At 54.2% G+C, this 16,129-nt stretch overlaps 8 protein-coding genes across 8 annotated transcripts; 2 read left to right on the plus strand and 6 right to left on the minus strand.

Annotated features, from left to right (window-relative positions):
* Positions 1-801: 801 nt before the first annotated feature.
* L226DRAFT_544981 (uncharacterized protein) lies at positions 802-2,276 on the minus strand (the record flags this gene model as incomplete). The annotated part of the gene is made up of 3 exons (XM_067682313.1): positions 802-875; positions 953-1,285; positions 1,307-2,276. 3 exons carry the CDS (start codon positions 2,274-2,276, stop codon positions 802-804), a joined length of 1,377 nt encoding a protein of 458 aa, XP_067537186.1.
* Positions 2,214-4,250, minus strand: L226DRAFT_460877 (uncharacterized protein; the record flags this gene model as incomplete). Its single annotated transcript, XM_067675618.1, has 1 exon — positions 2,214-4,250. A coding segment is annotated over one exon (2,037 nt), but the record flags the coding sequence as incomplete, so codon positions are not given.
* A 1,050-nt stretch (positions 4,251-5,300) lies between these two features.
* Positions 5,301-6,482, plus strand: L226DRAFT_460737 (putative ribonucleoside-diphosphate reductase small chain B; the record flags this gene model as incomplete). Its single annotated transcript, XM_067675606.1, has 5 exons — positions 5,301-5,396; positions 5,445-5,683; positions 5,749-6,161; positions 6,223-6,344; positions 6,396-6,482. The coding sequence occupies 5 exons, from the start codon at positions 5,301-5,303 to the stop codon at positions 6,480-6,482; spliced, it is 957 nt and encodes a 318-aa protein (XP_067537188.1).
* A 768-nt stretch (positions 6,483-7,250) lies between these two features.
* On the plus strand, positions 7,251-7,815 carry L226DRAFT_522158 (uncharacterized protein; the record flags this gene model as incomplete). The annotated part of the gene is made up of 3 exons (XM_067678743.1): positions 7,251-7,324; positions 7,379-7,544; positions 7,591-7,815. The coding sequence occupies 3 exons, from the start codon at positions 7,251-7,253 to the stop codon at positions 7,813-7,815; spliced, it is 465 nt and encodes a 154-aa protein (XP_067537189.1).
* A 341-nt stretch (positions 7,816-8,156) lies between these two features.
* Positions 8,157-9,429, minus strand: L226DRAFT_569856 (uncharacterized protein; the record flags this gene model as incomplete). The annotated part of the gene is made up of 5 exons (XM_067684355.1): positions 8,157-8,313; positions 8,371-8,588; positions 8,651-8,679; positions 8,741-8,927; positions 8,974-9,429. 5 exons carry the CDS (start codon positions 9,427-9,429, stop codon positions 8,157-8,159), a joined length of 1,047 nt encoding a protein of 348 aa, XP_067537190.1.
* Positions 9,430-9,733: 304 nt separating this feature from the next.
* On the minus strand, positions 9,734-10,788 carry L226DRAFT_569857 (uncharacterized protein; the record flags this gene model as incomplete). The annotated part of the gene is made up of 5 exons (XM_067684356.1): positions 9,734-9,799; positions 9,855-9,955; positions 10,012-10,103; positions 10,181-10,564; positions 10,679-10,788. The coding sequence occupies 5 exons, from the start codon at positions 10,786-10,788 to the stop codon at positions 9,734-9,736; spliced, it is 753 nt and encodes a 250-aa protein (XP_067537191.1).
* A 631-nt stretch (positions 10,789-11,419) lies between these two features.
* Positions 11,420-11,987, minus strand: L226DRAFT_569858 (uncharacterized protein; the record flags this gene model as incomplete). The annotated part of the gene is made up of 5 exons (XM_067684357.1): positions 11,420-11,483; positions 11,542-11,579; positions 11,643-11,750; positions 11,801-11,869; positions 11,916-11,987. 5 exons carry the CDS (start codon positions 11,985-11,987, stop codon positions 11,420-11,422), a joined length of 351 nt encoding a protein of 116 aa, XP_067537192.1.
* A 2,045-nt stretch (positions 11,988-14,032) lies between these two features.
* L226DRAFT_569860 (uncharacterized protein) lies at positions 14,033-16,003 on the minus strand (the record flags this gene model as incomplete). The annotated part of the gene is made up of 3 exons (XM_067684358.1): positions 14,033-14,374; positions 14,503-14,896; positions 15,777-16,003. The coding sequence occupies 3 exons, from the start codon at positions 16,001-16,003 to the stop codon at positions 14,033-14,035; spliced, it is 963 nt and encodes a 320-aa protein (XP_067537193.1).
* Positions 16,004-16,129: the final 126 nt, after the last annotated feature.

Raw genomic sequence — 16,129 nt, forward strand, 5'->3', positions numbered from 1 at the left:
ATGTGTCTTGAAACGATTTCGTAAGCGCGGAGCTGTTCTGGGTTGTCTTGGAGGTTAAACTCGACGATTACTTGGTCGATGATGTCATGAAGTTGATTGGGGGCGGGAGGGTGCGTGGAGTGGGAGGAGGCGGGCGCTGATGGGGTGGTTAGGTCGGGAGGGTTCAGGGCCATGGTTACGAGTTGCGGGGGATGATGAGTTGTAAAGGGGGGGTATGCGGGGGTTGGAAATGTTTGGGGAGGGATGGTTGGAGGAGGATCGGGTCGACGTTTGTGTTTGAGCTTGTTCATTTCTTTTCGTTCCTGTTCGAGAGCAAGAGCTTGGGTTGGTGTGAGCTCCGTGGCTTCACCGAAGGGTCTCTGGCTAGGTTGAGGAGGACGTGTGAAGCAAGTGTCAATCGCAAGGCGGGCAGGGAGTGAGATGAGATTGTCGATTACTTCGACAAGAGAGAGTGGAGGGGAATTGAGAGGGAGGCCGTCGGCTGGTTCGACGAGGTTGGGGTTGAGTGGCACATCATCTTCAGCAGCGAAAGCATGGCTTTCGGAATTAGTAGGTCCGGAGGATGTGGAGTTGTCTGTTGGGATGGATGCCTCAGCGAGGAGTTGTCGGTCGTGGCGAGCCCGGTCCTGGGCGTCGCGGCATTCGGAAAGAACGTTCATGTTGTGAATGATTGAGCGATGGCGCGGCGGGATGAGGGTGCATTGACGGTTGTATGCTTCTAGCCAAGATTCCTGCGTGTATTTGAGATCAGCAGGAGAGCGCCAAGGACGGAAGAGAAGCAAGATAATTCGTGCCCAATCGTTACGTTCTTCGTCGGACCGATCGTTGCGGGGAATGTGAGGGCCGAGTATGACAGGAATTAACCAGATGGAGCGCTGGCGAAGGATGTGGGTGGAATGGTCAGGGTGACCAGGAAGGAAGCAACCTCGATCGAGACGAGGACGGCCCCCACGCGCGGGGCTGTTCTCATTCGACAGACTGTTTCGAAGGCGACGCGTATCGGATGAGGTCGTGATCTTTTCTGTGAGGCCGACAAACTCGTAGAGGCTCATGGATGCGAACGGCTCGGTTGAGGGTCGCAGGAGATAGTCTTGTTGTTGGTTCAAGGTTGATATGGAGCCGCTTCCGAGGGAAAGAGTGACGGTTTCCCAGTCATCGTCAGGTACCGCGTCAGGAGAGGTGTTGTCATTAGCGGGTTGTGGACTTGAGGTCGGGAAGTGTGAAGAGGTCGTGGCGTCAGCGGGTTGGGCAGGTCTCGATGCACGAGTAGTTGTGAGTGACTGGACTGTGATTGCAGGAGACTCACGATCCCAGTAGGTGCGAACGAGGCGATGAAAGGATGCATAGTATAGGAGGCGATATCGATGACTGGTGTAATGGTCACCTCCGCCAACAAGGTAGCTCATTACCTGTTGGTGGGAAATTTCTTGGCGTGCCAGCATACTGTTTACTAGGATTGTAAGCGCACCTGTGTCTTGTTGGGGTCCCCAGTCGGGAATATGTCCATACTTGGCTTTAGTAGACGATATCGCATACATAAGCGCGGCGAGGCCGAGGTGCGTAGGAAGGGCGGATTTAGTGATGTAGTCGGTGACGTAGTATATGAGAGCTTTTGCTCCTTCTCCCGATCCAACGTGTTTAATGTCCATATTGGCCTGAATAAGGAAAATTATGAGATCGTTGTAATTCGCGATGCGGGGGTGGAGACGACGAAGTTGGATGGATAGGGTTTCGGGATCAAGAGTGGTGGTTGGGCGGGTCGTTCCATCCATGCGCATGCGGCAGTTGGAATCGGAAGGTCGTTGATTGCGGCGGAGATATTTCCAACAAGTGTCGGTATGTTCATGCCAGTTGTATTGTTGAACGAGCTCGTTGACAAAACTGGCGTATTGTTCTTGGAACTCGGAAGGCAACATGTCTGTGATGCGAGGAGGGGGCCGGACACCAGGGTGAATGTTAGTGGGGGTTTCTCGATGCTGTGGTCGTCGAAGGGCGTGACCTATTGGTTCAGGAACGACATCGGATGTTCCGAGAAGTTCCGACTTGATCAGGCTTTCGAGCCATGTGAACATGTGAGATCTGTATTCATCTGAGGTGATCATCATTTCGCGCATCTTCTGTGGAGAAGGATGGCCGTGAATCCATATAAGGAGGTGACAGTGGAGAGTACCTCGACCTTGAGCTTCTACAGTCCCATAGTATGCGGTACACTTTCCAAAGAGGCCCTTTTCGGGCTTGCCATAGCGAAGAATGACATGGAGAAAGTGAGTGATCATGGTATGGAAGAATGTTGCGCATGCGGCGGGGTTTTTCGCCACCAATAGTTGGCGTTGCCAGGATAATAAGCGTTCACCGACTGCGGCATCTTCTAGACAGATCTGTTCCCCTGCAAAGAGGCGCACGAGAGGATGGTGGACGTCAGATGGGTTGAGAGTAATGAAGAAGGCGGGTGTACCGTGAAAGTTGACGAGGGAACGGATTTCGTTGCGCATTGATAGCTTGTGGCCTGTAGTGCCCGGAATGTTGGGCAGAACAGTAGCCACGCTGTCGACTAAATGGAGGATGTCCAACTCGTGAGGGGTGGTGGGTTTGTAGTTAGGATCTCGTTCGTAGGAAGCAATCATTTGGTGAAGTAGCGGTTGGTCGACGGCGAGAAGAGAGGCGACGGTCTCTCGCTGGCGTGAGGCTTTGACACGGAAACGGACGGAATCACATACGGATTTCTTCTGCAAGATGTTATAGTACACGAAGGCGAAGTCCGGATCACGTTCAAAGCGGCCTTCGTCAAGCTGTAAGAGGTACTTAAGCTGGTCTTCCATGGAGATCTCAACGGCCCGGTTTGGGTGGTGGAAGCCGCCGATACCCCACGGGTCGAGATGAGGAAATAACCATGTCAGCAATTGAGGATTGTGGAAATCGGGAACAAATCGGTCACCGGGCTTAGAGCAGAGGAAACGACCACCGTTGAGGCAGTAGGAAAGGGCATGCATCTTCATTTCTCGATAGGCTAGAGGGGATTGGTCGCCTGAAGTGTAGCCGACGTTTTCCATTAGCAGGTCTTCTGAGTCTGTAGGGGGTTCCGCGTCGGTCCGATGAGTGTAGTCAGAGGTGGTTGCACGGAATGCGGGGCTGTCTTCCACAAAACCCATTTCCATGGCAGATGGTACTCCGACATCGGCATCTCCGAGTCCGGGTTGAAACAAAGCGTCCAGATTTGAGCGGCTGAATCCAAAGAAGTTGACATGGTTGACAGCGTAGTGGGGGTTCTTCGCGACAAGGAAGTTAATGAGGGTTTCGATGATGGATTTGCGTGTAAGAAGAGGTTGCATTTTGTTTATACTGAGGATCGTGGGTTGGGTTCGGCCTACGAACAAAGCGCAGAGGGTGTCACGAATGACTGAGGAGGATGGGGGAAGGACTGTCGTTAGTTGAGTAGAGTTCTGCGGCATGATGAGTACATTGCCTTTAAGGTATCTTTGGGGGACGCGTCTGCCTTCGTTCACAGGAGAGGGGCCTTCTTGGTCAATGTCGTTGTCAGAACGAGTTTGATTGAATCGGAAGGAGATGCGGGTTGAACGAGCGCGCGCAATTAAGGACCTGTCGACATGTGTACTTAAGGCGAGCGCGTCAGCCACGTTTGTCGGGAGTTCGTCGTGACCGTAATATAACCAGTTAGCTAGACAGAGTTTTGGCATTCGCTGGCGATCGATCAGCTCTGTGCGACAAGTAGGACAAATTCGGAGAGAACTAATGGACCAGGGGTCCGACATGCCTTTCGGGTAAAGGATGGCTCGATCGTATAAGTCGAATGCGTATGTTGTTGGGACGACAGCAGGTGGGAGGGCGTCGTTACGGAGGAGGGTGAGGTCGATATCTCTTGGGTGGATAAGTTCGATATCATGTGATTGGGTACGTCGAGCACAGGCAGCACATGGGAGGAGCTTGAAATTCTCGGTGGAAAACGTACGTTGCCATTCTTCGATGATGAAGTGTCGGAGTGTATCGTCCACGATGGGAAGGTATGAGGTTGCAGACGGCGTGATGAGAGTTCGAGCTATTGGATGTGGACGGTCGAGTTGTACATTTGTCCGGGGGGTAGCGAGTGTGGTGAATTTGACAAGGTAGTGGATGCAGTTTCGTGTGCATTCGTGATGGGCGAGTTTCTCGATCAGGAGCGGAGTTGTGTCACGAGCAAGGACTCGAATTCGGTGTGAGGTCGTGAGTTGTTTCAGGTCCCGAGTACGCCACATAGTATAGATAGAAAGGAGGTCGATTAGATTGCTGTTCACAACGACATCATTGTTTGAGAGATGTAGCGAGTCAAGGATTATGGGTTCGACTACAGGGTGGAGTGAGGCAAATGTATGTGTCATGTCAAGGTGGAGTTCATCAAGCGTTATCCAGTGTAAAGACGACCGCCCGTCGTGCGTCTGGAACGCACGTACTGGAGGGTTCGGCAAGTTATGCGCTGTTAGTAGGGTACATTGAAGGCAGTAAGCGAGGGACGAACCGAGCATAGGGTCGTCGGGGTCAGTTGGTAGACGAGACAGCATTGAGAGTATGTCTGGCACCAGGCCTCAGGGTCGGAACAGGAAAGCTTGAGCAATATGCGTTGGGGGTGACGAACCTGGTGTCTCGTCCATGGGCGGGGCATGGCCAGGCTGGATACCACGCCGGTGGGGTTCTGCATGTGGGGAGGACGCAAGAGAGTGAGTCTGGGAACGTGTTTACGGTTATGGGATAACGGGCTGACGTACGTTCGGGTTCAATGGAGGAGGCTTGGAGGCGAACGGTGGTTAAGTCGCTTGAGAGCGTACGGAGGTCGTCCGCAGAAGGCATTTTGTGAGCGGTTGGAAGAGGGTGATTGTGAGGAATGGCGTTGCACGGATTGGGTAGAAAGGTGGAAATTTGGGTGGACAAGGGACGTCGTCGGACGAGGGGTTCGTTGCGTGTGTGAGAGAAATAGACGCAGATAGGCCATGTCGGCGAGAGGGTCCGTGAAGGGAGGCATCAATGGAGGGAAGCACAGGTGGCGGGTGATTGTATGTAGAAGAAGAATGAGCGGCAGCAGACACGGCCTTCTTTGAATTGATCGCAGCGTGGAAGTACGGGAGCAGGAATGTTAGGAGGAGAAGTGGATGTGGAAGCGTCTATGGAATGGTTGTGACGTGGCGGCGGAGCGACTGACGCGAGGGATGGGGAGGCACGTGTGCAGGGTAGGTGATGATCTGGAAGGCATATAAGAGAGGTTAGGGAGCTGTTTCGTGGTCGTCGATCTTATTAGTCTTACTCGTATACTCATGGATGACTGCGACGATCCGGCGTGCTACTGCAAGGAAGAGATCTTGCGTCCTGAACTGACTCGATTTGTGTTGTTCCCTATACGATATCCAAAGGTGGGTCTTCAACCAGATGAAAGAGGGTGGCGACTGAGAACATTGTAGATATGGTCGGCATACAAGACTGCACAGGCTTCGTTTTGGACGACGGCAGAAATTGACTTGTCGCATGACGCCATGCAGTGGCGCGAGGCACTGAACGATGGCGAGCGGCAGTTACTGTCCACTATCTTGGCGTTCTTCGCGGCGTCGGATGGGATTGTCGTCGAGAACCTTGTGACGAGGTTCTGCTCCGAGGTCCAGATCGCTGAAGCGCGTTGTTTCTACGGATATCAGATCATGATGTGAGTCATTCCGGTTGTTCATGTTATGTGGAACGTAGCCGCTTATTGACTGACCACGTTGTCAGGGAGAATATCCATTCGGAGATGTATGCGTTGTTGATCCAGGAGTTGGTCAGCGATGCGAGCGAGCAGGAACGCTTGTTCACCGCTTTGAGCACCATGCCGACTGTCAAGGCTAAGGCGGAGTGGTGCATGCGGTGGATTACGTCTCCTACGAGCGATTTCGGGACCCGACTGACCGCGTTCGCAATCATGGAGGGGGTCTTCTTTTCGTCGTCTTTTGCCGCGATTTTCTGGTTTCGTAGCAGGGGCCTTCTCCCGGGGTTGTGCACGTCCAACGAGCTCATTGCGCGGGACGAAGGAATGCACACAGGTTTCGCGTGCTTGTTGTTGCAATACCTGGGTCGGACGCCGTCGTGGGATGTTGTCCGGGCGATGATGACCGAAGCGGTGACGCTGGAGAAGGACTTCTTCAGAGGTGAGCGTGGAGCGGCTGTGACTTACTAACGTTCGGGCTGATGTGGACTTGGCTGATCTAGCCGCTCTTCCATACGCGTTGAATGGAATGAACGAATCATTGATGGGAAACTATGTGGAGTATGTAGGTGACTTCTTGTTGGGTCAGCTGGGGTTTGCGGGCCATTTCGGGAAGGACAATCCGGTGGGTGCTTTTGCAAGGTTTTGCGGGGTTTGTAGGCTAACACACTCTTAGTTTCCTTTCATGGAAACGACGGTCGCGGGAGGCCGAGCCAACTTCTTCGAACGTGGAGTAACTGAATACATAGGAGCGGTGGTGTGAGGGAAGGAACCGACCGAAAGAAGATGTGCTTATCTGTAAGAGTACGTCGTGTGGGGACCGGGTTACCGAGATATGCGAGCTTAAGGTGTACGAATAAGTTGATCGAAGCTCTCGCTGTTGAATGAAGATATTCGTATGGACCTGTCACATATCGGAGGCGACTAGTGCTAGCCAGACTTGGGTTCGGGTAGCACCAGGAGGCCCGTCACGGTGAGAACGATCGGAACTTGAAGGTACGAGAACGTCCGCCGTAGAAACGCAGTTAGGGGAGCAAAGGATCGGGCCTCCGAGTTAGGCGGCGAGAAAGCGGGGCAGATATGAATAAGGAAAACCTTTGAATGCGGTTGTCGGGACGAAAGAAGAGTCGTGTACCTGGGTAGTGGAATGGAAGCGACGTTCGTCAGAGGTAAGGTTGGATGGCCATAGTCACGCGTATGCATTAAGAAGACAGGAAGGAATGGAAAACAGCAGAGGTGGGGAAGGCCATGATCAACGCATGTTCGTGCAATGATGTCAGATGGTGAGTCGCCGGCCTAGCGACTCTAGGTGGAGAGGGAGGGAAGACTTACGGGGTGCAGGGTCTGAGTTTCTTTGACATCTCGGTGTGAGAGCGGTGGAGTGTGGCGTAGTCTCGAGACCTGCGAAGGATTAACCCGTGAGCAGCATGGAAATGTTTGTCAAGAGAAGAGATGTCTGCATCGGTAATCGACGCAGAATGTCTTCTTATATGAAGGACGCACGGTATAGACTGGGGGACGCAGTCGAATCATGGCGCCTCAGATCTACGCTGCGTATCGCTCGCAAGGGACAAGTACGGGACCGCGGGTCGTAAATATTCAGACGTGAGTACTTCGTGAAACAATATGAAGGAAAGCGATGACGAACATGTAAAGTAGTGCGTCCACTAGCTCGACTGAGAGCAATGTATCGTCGGAGTCAGAGAGCGATGGCCCGCCTCCGTTGCAGAGCATGGCCCGGCCGGTATTTCCTCCACGAGGCCTAGTTGTCGGGACGACGGCGCGTCTCGAGCAGTATCTTGTCGTCGTATTTGAAGGGGAACGTGTAAGTGAACAAGTTCCGTAAAGTGCTTGGTTAATATGGGCTTTAGTTGTTTTTCCGGATAACGATTACGTTGGAGCGAGGTGCAGGGAGTGTCCGACCGCACGTTACGGTGATGTTGGTGAATGGTATCGTCGGAGATGCGAGCGTGGACAGCGAAGCGTGGATCATCTTCAGCTTGGAGATGGAATCCGCGCTCTTACGGGAACTGGAGCGCGCTTTCAATGTTGCAGAAGAACGCCGCAGAAGGGATTTAGGCGGACGGTTGGAGTAGAACATGGGGCACGCGTGCATTGGTAAAGTTATCACGAACAGCGACGAAAGCTTGAGATCGTATGTTATCTATCATATGACGGTTGTTCGGGCGAGTCATCTAACGAAAGATATATGCGAGAACGGTGTTGTGGGAGGTGAACGAGCGTACCTCAGCAAAAGAAAGTCCAGAACTAGACTAGATGTGAGTCGTGTTGGGCGTCCTGTATTGATGTAGTGTCTTGTTGTCACGATAGCTAGATCCGTAGCCATGGCAGCAGTCACGGCACCGCTTATACCGTACATGGCACGACCACACTTGTTCGGAGGGCCCGTAAGCGAATGGTGGTGAGGGTTGTGCTACTAAGCTGCCGCAGCGGCGAGTTGGAACGGCGAGGTCGACGGAGGGAAGCTGGCGTAGGCGTCTTCGGCGACGTGAATGAGGGACGTAGGTTTGAGGTGTGGGTCGTCGCGGATGGTGTGCGGAGAAGTAGTGCACGTCAGAGACGAGTTCAGTTTGCTTGAAACGGTGGTTGAATAGGTACGAGAGCAAAGAAGTGGTGAGAAGGCCACTCACTCACGATGGTTTGACCAGAGAACTGGCCGGGCGTTGTACGTGGCTTGGTGGTAATTGTGGAGGGTCGCGATGTCAGGCAAGAGTGGCGGCGTCGACGGGGAGAGGTTCTTAAATTGATAGATAACAGAGAAGAGGACGTCTTTGCGAGGGTGCGTGTGGTTCTCGTTGTCGGGCGGGACTGGAACGGGAGGTTTCTGCAGCACGGCGTAGATCGAATGCTGTAACTAGGACGCATCAATATATGTACGGTGAATGAATATCACGCCGTGCATATACTCACGTGGTGAGTGGCATAGGGACTCCGAGAACCTGGAAGCGAATGGCATGCGATAGAGGACAGTGTACTCGATATCGCCTGGCCATTCTGAACGAGGCATGTAGCCATTCGGGAGCACGTCTAAGTCCGTACTTGACCGTCCGAACCGCGGCTCGTTGGCGGAACACCAGGGGTAGGTGAGCTTGATGCTCGAGTAGACATGAACGGCAGCCTGCGACACGAAAGTAACCGTTGGGTCGATGTGTCGAAGGACCGGAGCCTTTGAGGACGAGCCCCATGGCTGAGTTGAGAATGTTTGGGCAAGTGCACGTAGGGACGAAACTGACGAGGAGGCAACGGGCGGCGGGCGTGTGGACGAGGGCGAAGATGAGCGGGACGAGATGGAGGGCAGACGGGGAGGCAGGGTCAAGAAGGATGCCGATGCAGGTATAGCTAGTAGGAACCTGAGTACGTTGAGTGCTCGAAGTTGCTGATCCAGACAAGGAAGACGTTGAAGAGGACGACGCAGCTGTGGACGATCTCTCGGCAGAGGGATGCACGCGGAACTCGCGATTGGCGCGTTCGGCCTGTATTACGCCCATGGGATGACAGGAGAATTGTGGAGTACTGATCGGGAGCAGAGGCTGATAAGCTAAAGCGATCGAGGCGTACGGGGAAGAGGAGGTAGTGGGGTATGGCTTGGTCGTATCACGATAGTACTGAAAATGGGAACCAGGGTGGTTCGCAGTCCTTGTTTTGCCGATGACCTGGGACTTGTAGTCTGGAATGAAGTTGTTGCTCATCGGGATGTAACTGAAGGGGTGAGGTGTCCCGGACTCGACAGGTTGGTAGTTCCGAAGGCCTGGACAGGCGGATACAGTCAAAATACGCGTTGTGTGTCAGCGAGGATGAGGCGTTCAGCAACCGACGCAACCGACGTTACCCATGCACTCGACGTCGACGGTGTCCGCGGCAGTGACGCCTCTCCAACCAGACCACGATGGCGTCCCGCCCCCTCACATTCTTTCTTGAACTGCTTCCAGCGGCGGCATCGGCATACGCCAACACGCACCTGGTCCTCATTTGGTCGTCGCGGAGATACGTTAGCTATACAGCGCGTAACCCCGTCTTTGGTTCGTCGCCGTGGTCCGCGCTGGTCTTGATGCTCATAAGCTGTGACACCAGGGCCTCAGCGCATGCTCAAAGAGACATAGCCAGATAAACTTACGCCCTGTTCAAAGAGACCCTTCATGATCGACTTGTCCATCATCTGGTTCTCGTCCATCTCCCGCACTTTCGGCGCAACTACGTCCTCTGCAAGTATCCGAACTGCAATGGCGAGACGTTCATAGACAGTTGTTGTGAGTAGGTTGAAGAGGACGTACGAGATTCGGGAAGCATCTGCTTCTCCTCCGAGAACGTGTTGAGGGATGTCGGGCGAATATCGGAGGCCGCTACAGACGAGCGAGAAAACTGGCTGTGTTACGATCTCCTCTCAGTTTCTGGGGTTTGTGCGGGGGCTGTAATCGCTCATCGTATCGCGACCTGGCGCACTGAGGAGCCTGAAGCTTTGCAAGCACGAGCAGCAGCAGAGCCGAACATGGCACTGGCACAAGAAACAAGCACGATGCGAGGAGGAAGGGGTTAAGAATGGACCAGGGCGAGCGAGTTCCAGATCGTGGGGCAATGTGTGGGGAGACAGGGAGCTGGAGTGGACACTTATACTCCAGAGTGGAGGTTGGATGGATCTCGACGGCGATTTCACCGAAGTGGACAGCTTTAGTGAACGTGGAATAGGGCTTGATGAACCGATGAATGCAGTTCAGTCGAGGGATGAACAGTGGGAGATGTTGCGCGAGCGCGAGGAGTTGCTTCTTGGATACTATGAGCGCACGGCGGGGGATCGTATCTTGTAGGGACTCCGCGTACGGAACCAGTCTAAGAGAGCGAAGTGAGATCTTAGCATGCTACTCAACTGTAGCACGCGTCGAGTAAGGGAAATAGTAACAGCTGTTTGCTGCTGATCTAAATCGAACGAAGAAGGTGACGTACTCAGGTCGTGCAATCTCTGTGCGTGGGTCCCTTGTTCCGCTGCCTGCACTGTACTCCGTATGTGGAGGCTTGCGAACTCTTTTCCGAGGGTCCGGACCGAGCCAAGCCATGGTGGTGATGGCATCGGACAGATGTTTGTTAGTGGGAGGGATGTGTGGGTTGGTGGTCGTGGCTTGCCAGTTGCCGCAGTCGGTGGTTCGTGGTTGCGACTTATGGCCGAACCGATTTGTGAGTGTTGTCGAAGGAGTCTCTTACGCAGGTGTGCGCGATGTTGTCGTCATAGGTTCTCGAGGAAGAACGGAGGACTTGGACGAGATTGGTCGACTGGTAGGAGGCAGAGGCACATTCGATAGATGAGAGAAGTCGCGACGATATAAGACGAGACCGTTGAGATAGGTCATGCGAAGGAGACATGGAGCCGGCGAACGGGAAAGGTTACATAGTACGTAGCGGTAACTACGTTCGAGCTGGACGGGGTTCGGAGCGCTCCATTGAGCTGCGTGTTTCGGAATGGTCCGCGCGGGCGTCTGAAATGCCGAATTGACAAATCGAACGACGATCAACAGCTTACCGTTACTGTGGGATTGGCGTGTTAACCATCGCTCAGACCATTTGCGAAATGTCTTCAATCAAAAAAATTGTTCGTAGCTAAGACCCGGGATACAAGATATCTAGACCATATTCGCTCGACTGCAGTATATACAAATACAAAAACGTAGTCCAAGCCCCAAAACGACTTGGTCATGCGCCGGCGACGAAAGTACCCTTCTCCCAGCCGTAGACGGTATGTAACATGTGGGCGATGCTGCGTATATAAACAGAATGAGTAACTCGGACGTAAGCTCCTACGGTGGAGAACTGACTTGTTTTGATATTGAGCGTTCAACTCGCCATCATGGGGCTTTGATCAAAGTACGTCGACATTAGTGTAGCTCACATCGTTGCTTATTTGCAGTTCACATACCTGGTGTAACACAATAGTTGTGCCGGTGATAGTAGCCGGCGGGGTGAGAAGTCTTGCTGCGCCTCCGCTCTCGGCGGGCTTGTGGGAAAACCCGACGGAGGACATTGCCTAGGTCTGGTAGTTAGTACGATATTCGTCTGCTTCAACGAGTTGTGTACCTTCAGAAACTCTTTCCATTTGAGGCAGCAGCGCGACCCTTTGGACGCCTTGAAGATGGAGTCGAATACCTGCAGACAGGTTAGTCGTGGTCCATCCAAGGGCGGGTTTACCCACGTATATGAACTTCGGGTCGACTTGAACGAGGGGACGGGGTTGTTGTTCGGGGATGGGTTGTGCGGGGTCCATGGCGTCGGGGTGGCTGCGCAGGACAGTGAACGATGAGTGACAAGGTGCGGGAAGTAGAAGGGGTTGACTTATGTATGAAGGTGCGTTTACCGCGGTTGCTTGTAGCTGTTGGTTGTGTTCGGCTTCGCTGCAGCAGTTAGTGCTACGGTAGAACGGTGTCGCCACTTACCGTTCCAGTATTGTGGGGATGTATGTTGAAAGTGAGGCCAGGAGGCCATGATGCGGTTTCTAGCGAAGGAGGATAGAGTAATGAGACGGCGAAGGACCATGAGGGGGAGAGGGACAGGTCGCGTTGTCGGTATATGGCTGTTTACGTCGCCTGGGATGGTCTCGAGTGTGTTGACAAGTTTTTAATTTCAACTTAGGTTGGTAGTTGTCGGGCACGTGTTCCTCAGTCCTAGTCGAGGAAGACTTTCAAAGCAAACGTTCAGACGGGGAGGAGTGGTTCAAAAGGAGGCACTTTAGACGAAGAGGAGGCCTTGGACGGTGACGCGTTGTGCGATGACCACATAGAACTATGTAGAGAGCGTTCTGTCTTGTGAGCGTGCGCCTAAGGGGGGGACGACATTGATCCAAGTCACGCGAGAACTCACACGAGATGCCACCCGAGATGCCACCCGAGATGCCACCCGAGACAGCACGCGAGAAGCCCCGCCGAGATGCCACGCGAGACCCCACGCGAGACGAAGATCGACGCCATGTGAGATGCCACGCGAGGCCTCACGCGAGACGCCACGTGAGATACCCCGCCGAGATGCTACGCGAGACCCATGCGAGACGAAGATCGGCCCCACGCGAGACGCCACACTGCGAGATGCCACACGAGCTGCCACGTGAGATCCCCCGCCCAGATGCCACACGAGACGCCACGCGAGCCGAAGATCGACACCACGCGAGACGCCACACCACGAGATGGCACACGAGATGGCATGCGAGAGCAAGGCCTGCCAGGCTATCGCGTTCTCAGCGTTCGCCCAAATACTTTGTCCGGCTAACCTCTCTATATCCGTAATTCCGAAAGGTGGCAGATACCATCCTAGATCCTGTGTGAACGGCTCTGCTAATTTTGGGCTGAGAACCATGACAGATGAGGGCGTATCGAATGAACCAGTGTTGGCGTCCCCAGGCATCAGCAAAAACCCGAAACCGTCGTGGGCGATTGCGCCGTTGGCGATCTGAAGGCTTCTCGACAGCGCTCGCAATCGCCCACGAGACAGCCCCAATCTTAGTGGTCGATTGCAATCGGCCAAGCGATTGCCAGGTATGCATGCGATTTTCCGGCGCAGGGCAGGGAAGTAGTAGAGCGTGCGCCCGGGATACGATAGTGCTCGAGGGCTTGATGTCGTAGGCGGGGCACACGTACTACATAGCAACAAATGGAAACAAATGGACACACAACTCAGTACTGCATATTGGTTGGCTTTGTATGTATCCGTCGCCCTCGTCATCCTCGCGCTGGATGTCGGGCTCCACGTCCTTCTGGGCGCTCTCCTGTGCTTCGCGCTCTTGGGCGTCCTCCTTGCCCTCTTCCGTGTATTGCCATCGAAGTAACTCGAGCGAGCCTTCAAGTGCTCCAACTTCTCATGTGCCACAGATGAGATGATTCCCTCGGTGGGCTCATCCCTGGACCGTCGGTTCTGGTTGGTCGAGCGCAACATGCGTAGCTAGAACTCGTCCTCGGGACACACCTTGACCGCATCATCGTCATCCGGACGCGCCGGAGGTGTGGGTGCAGTTACGCGGATCTCGTCTTCGTCAAGGTTCGTGACGAACGTGAGCGGCTCGTGGAGCTCGTCGTAGTTCTTGTCGAGATTTCAGAAGTGCTTCTCGGCCTCCCACCACTCGACTACACAGCTCAGACTCGCGATCCCGAGGAGTACCTGTACTTACCACTTGGGCCTGGGCCATTGTGGGTGCTCGTCCTATGCTTTGCCGATGTTCTCAACGCGCTGCACGAGTGTATCACAGATCTCGTCAGCTTGTTCCAATTCTGCACTTGTGCTGTCTTGTGTTTTGACATCGGCTGACACTCATGTGCATCATCTTCAGCGGAGCAAAAAGGAGCTGTAATGGCGAGGACGAGAAGTCGGCGTGAACATGGGCATGTCACGGTACTTGGGAATCATGATGCGGGTGCTGCAGTCCATCGCGACCAGCCGAGGCCGACGTAGGCCTTGAGGAAAGCCTCGGGCGCGTTGCGCTGACGATTGACCGACCGAGTTGACGACGTCCGTGCCGGGCCTGGCGAGCGACGGGTTGAGTATGCATGAGAGCAGGGAGAGGACCGGTAGAACAGCTTGAGGTTTTTGCTCGCGAACAGGTTGCGGTACTTGAGGTGCGACAGGAGCTCGGAGATTGAGGATGAGCGGCGTCGCGAGCAGCAAGTCCTGGGAGCGACAGGGCGATGTCAGTACACGATCAAGCACAGGAGGATGCCGGAAGAGCATAGAAGGGACATCGCACTCGTTCGTGATCGTCGATCGCGGGCTTCAAGTCCCCGACGGCGGAGACGTACTTGATGAAAGATGATGTGATTGGGCTGCTGGCCCTTGGCGTCCTTGGTACCCACAGGCGCGCTGAGTTGGGGCGGCTTGAAGAGGAGCGCGTTGGTGGCGACCATGTCGTCAACGACGGAGCTCTTCCAGATCTGCTTGGACTTGAACTGCGGCTCCGTGGACAGGTTGCGCGAATCGTTGTTACCAAGGTGGTTGTACGATGCGACGGAGAGCAGCTTGATGCCCACGATCACGAGAAACTCTGGAGAACTGGCCGTAAGCAGGACCGTCAGGATGAGGGTCGGCAGAGCGTGCTCAGCGATGGGTATGGGGACCGGAGACGGTGTTTTGGAGACGAGGAGGAAAGCGGCTGTCGTAGTCGTAGTGGGAGACAGAACAGAGAAGGAGCCCGGCCTTTGCGTTCGGTTAGGAGCGTCTAGAATGCGGTCACATGCTCGACGCGTCCATGACGTGTCCAACGTGGGACTGCTCCTCCATTGATACCTAGCTACCTGTCAATCACGATCTAGGACCTCAACAGCGCATAAAAGAGCTCCAATCCTGCTTCTGTCTCTCTACTCTCAACCAGCACGTCTATCCCGCTCACTCAGCACCATCAGTACTCCAGCACATCATGACCACGAACCGTGCAGCCCGAGGGATGATCAGCGATGTAGTCAAGACTCGGCTAAGATTCGAGCATATTGTTTGTTTTGGCGATAATATCAAGGTGTTGCGCTGCGACAGCATCTAATAATAATGAGAGGGGCAGGACGAGAGAGATTTGGGTCGTATGGTATGGGACACAAGAATCGTCGGCGTGGAAGGTAGTCCAGCTGCGACTTGTAGTGATATCTCGGAGAACTTGGGTTGAAGCTATAGGACTAAGCTGAGCTTTCGGCGGGAATGGCATCAGGAAAAAAGTACTTGTATCGAGAGGACTCGAGAGACTCGAGAGCGGGGATATTCTGGAGACACAAGTGTCCCCTTTGCGATCACCCGATAGACGCACAGTGGAGCTCGCGAACACTCAATGGACACACACTGGAGCTCGCGAGCACTCGCTACCACATCGATAGCCCATACTATACCATCGAGCTACAGCCTTGGAACACGAGCATCGAGCACACAAACATAATGAAGAAGCCAAAACCAGATATATTTTACTATATAACTAAAACATGGCCATACAACGTAAATGAATCGAACACATCGGAGCGGGAGTAGGGGGCAGGCAGATAGACAAGTGATGAGGGGACCGGGCAAGGAGAGGAGATAGGCAAGGAGAACAGACGGAGGGGCCGCGGGCAAGGGGGCGTGGATGACTGGCGTGGGCAGAGAGAGCGGCGAGCAGCGCAGGGAGTGAGAGCGTGCGAGGAGAGCGGACGAGAAGCGCGGGGAGGGAAAGTGGGCGAGCGTCGGGGCAAGTGAGGAGAGCAGACGAGGGGCGCGGGCAAGGAGAGCAGATGAGCGACATGGGTAGGGAGAGCGGATGAGCGGACGAGCAGAATGAGCGAGCATAGCGGACAAGGAGGGTGAGCAAGGAGAAGGCAAGGAGACTGGGTGAGAAGAGTAAGCAGAGAAAGCGTAGCAGAACAATGCATCATGAGAGTGGGCAATATAGATAGGCGAGCGGGAGAGAGAGGC

This window comes from Lentinus tigrinus (genome assembly GCF_003813185.1).
Source record: "Lentinus tigrinus ALCF2SS1-7 unplaced genomic scaffold L226scaffold_8, whole genome shotgun sequence".
NCBI classification, from domain to species: Eukaryota; Fungi; Basidiomycota; class Agaricomycetes; order Polyporales; family Polyporaceae; genus Lentinus; species Lentinus tigrinus.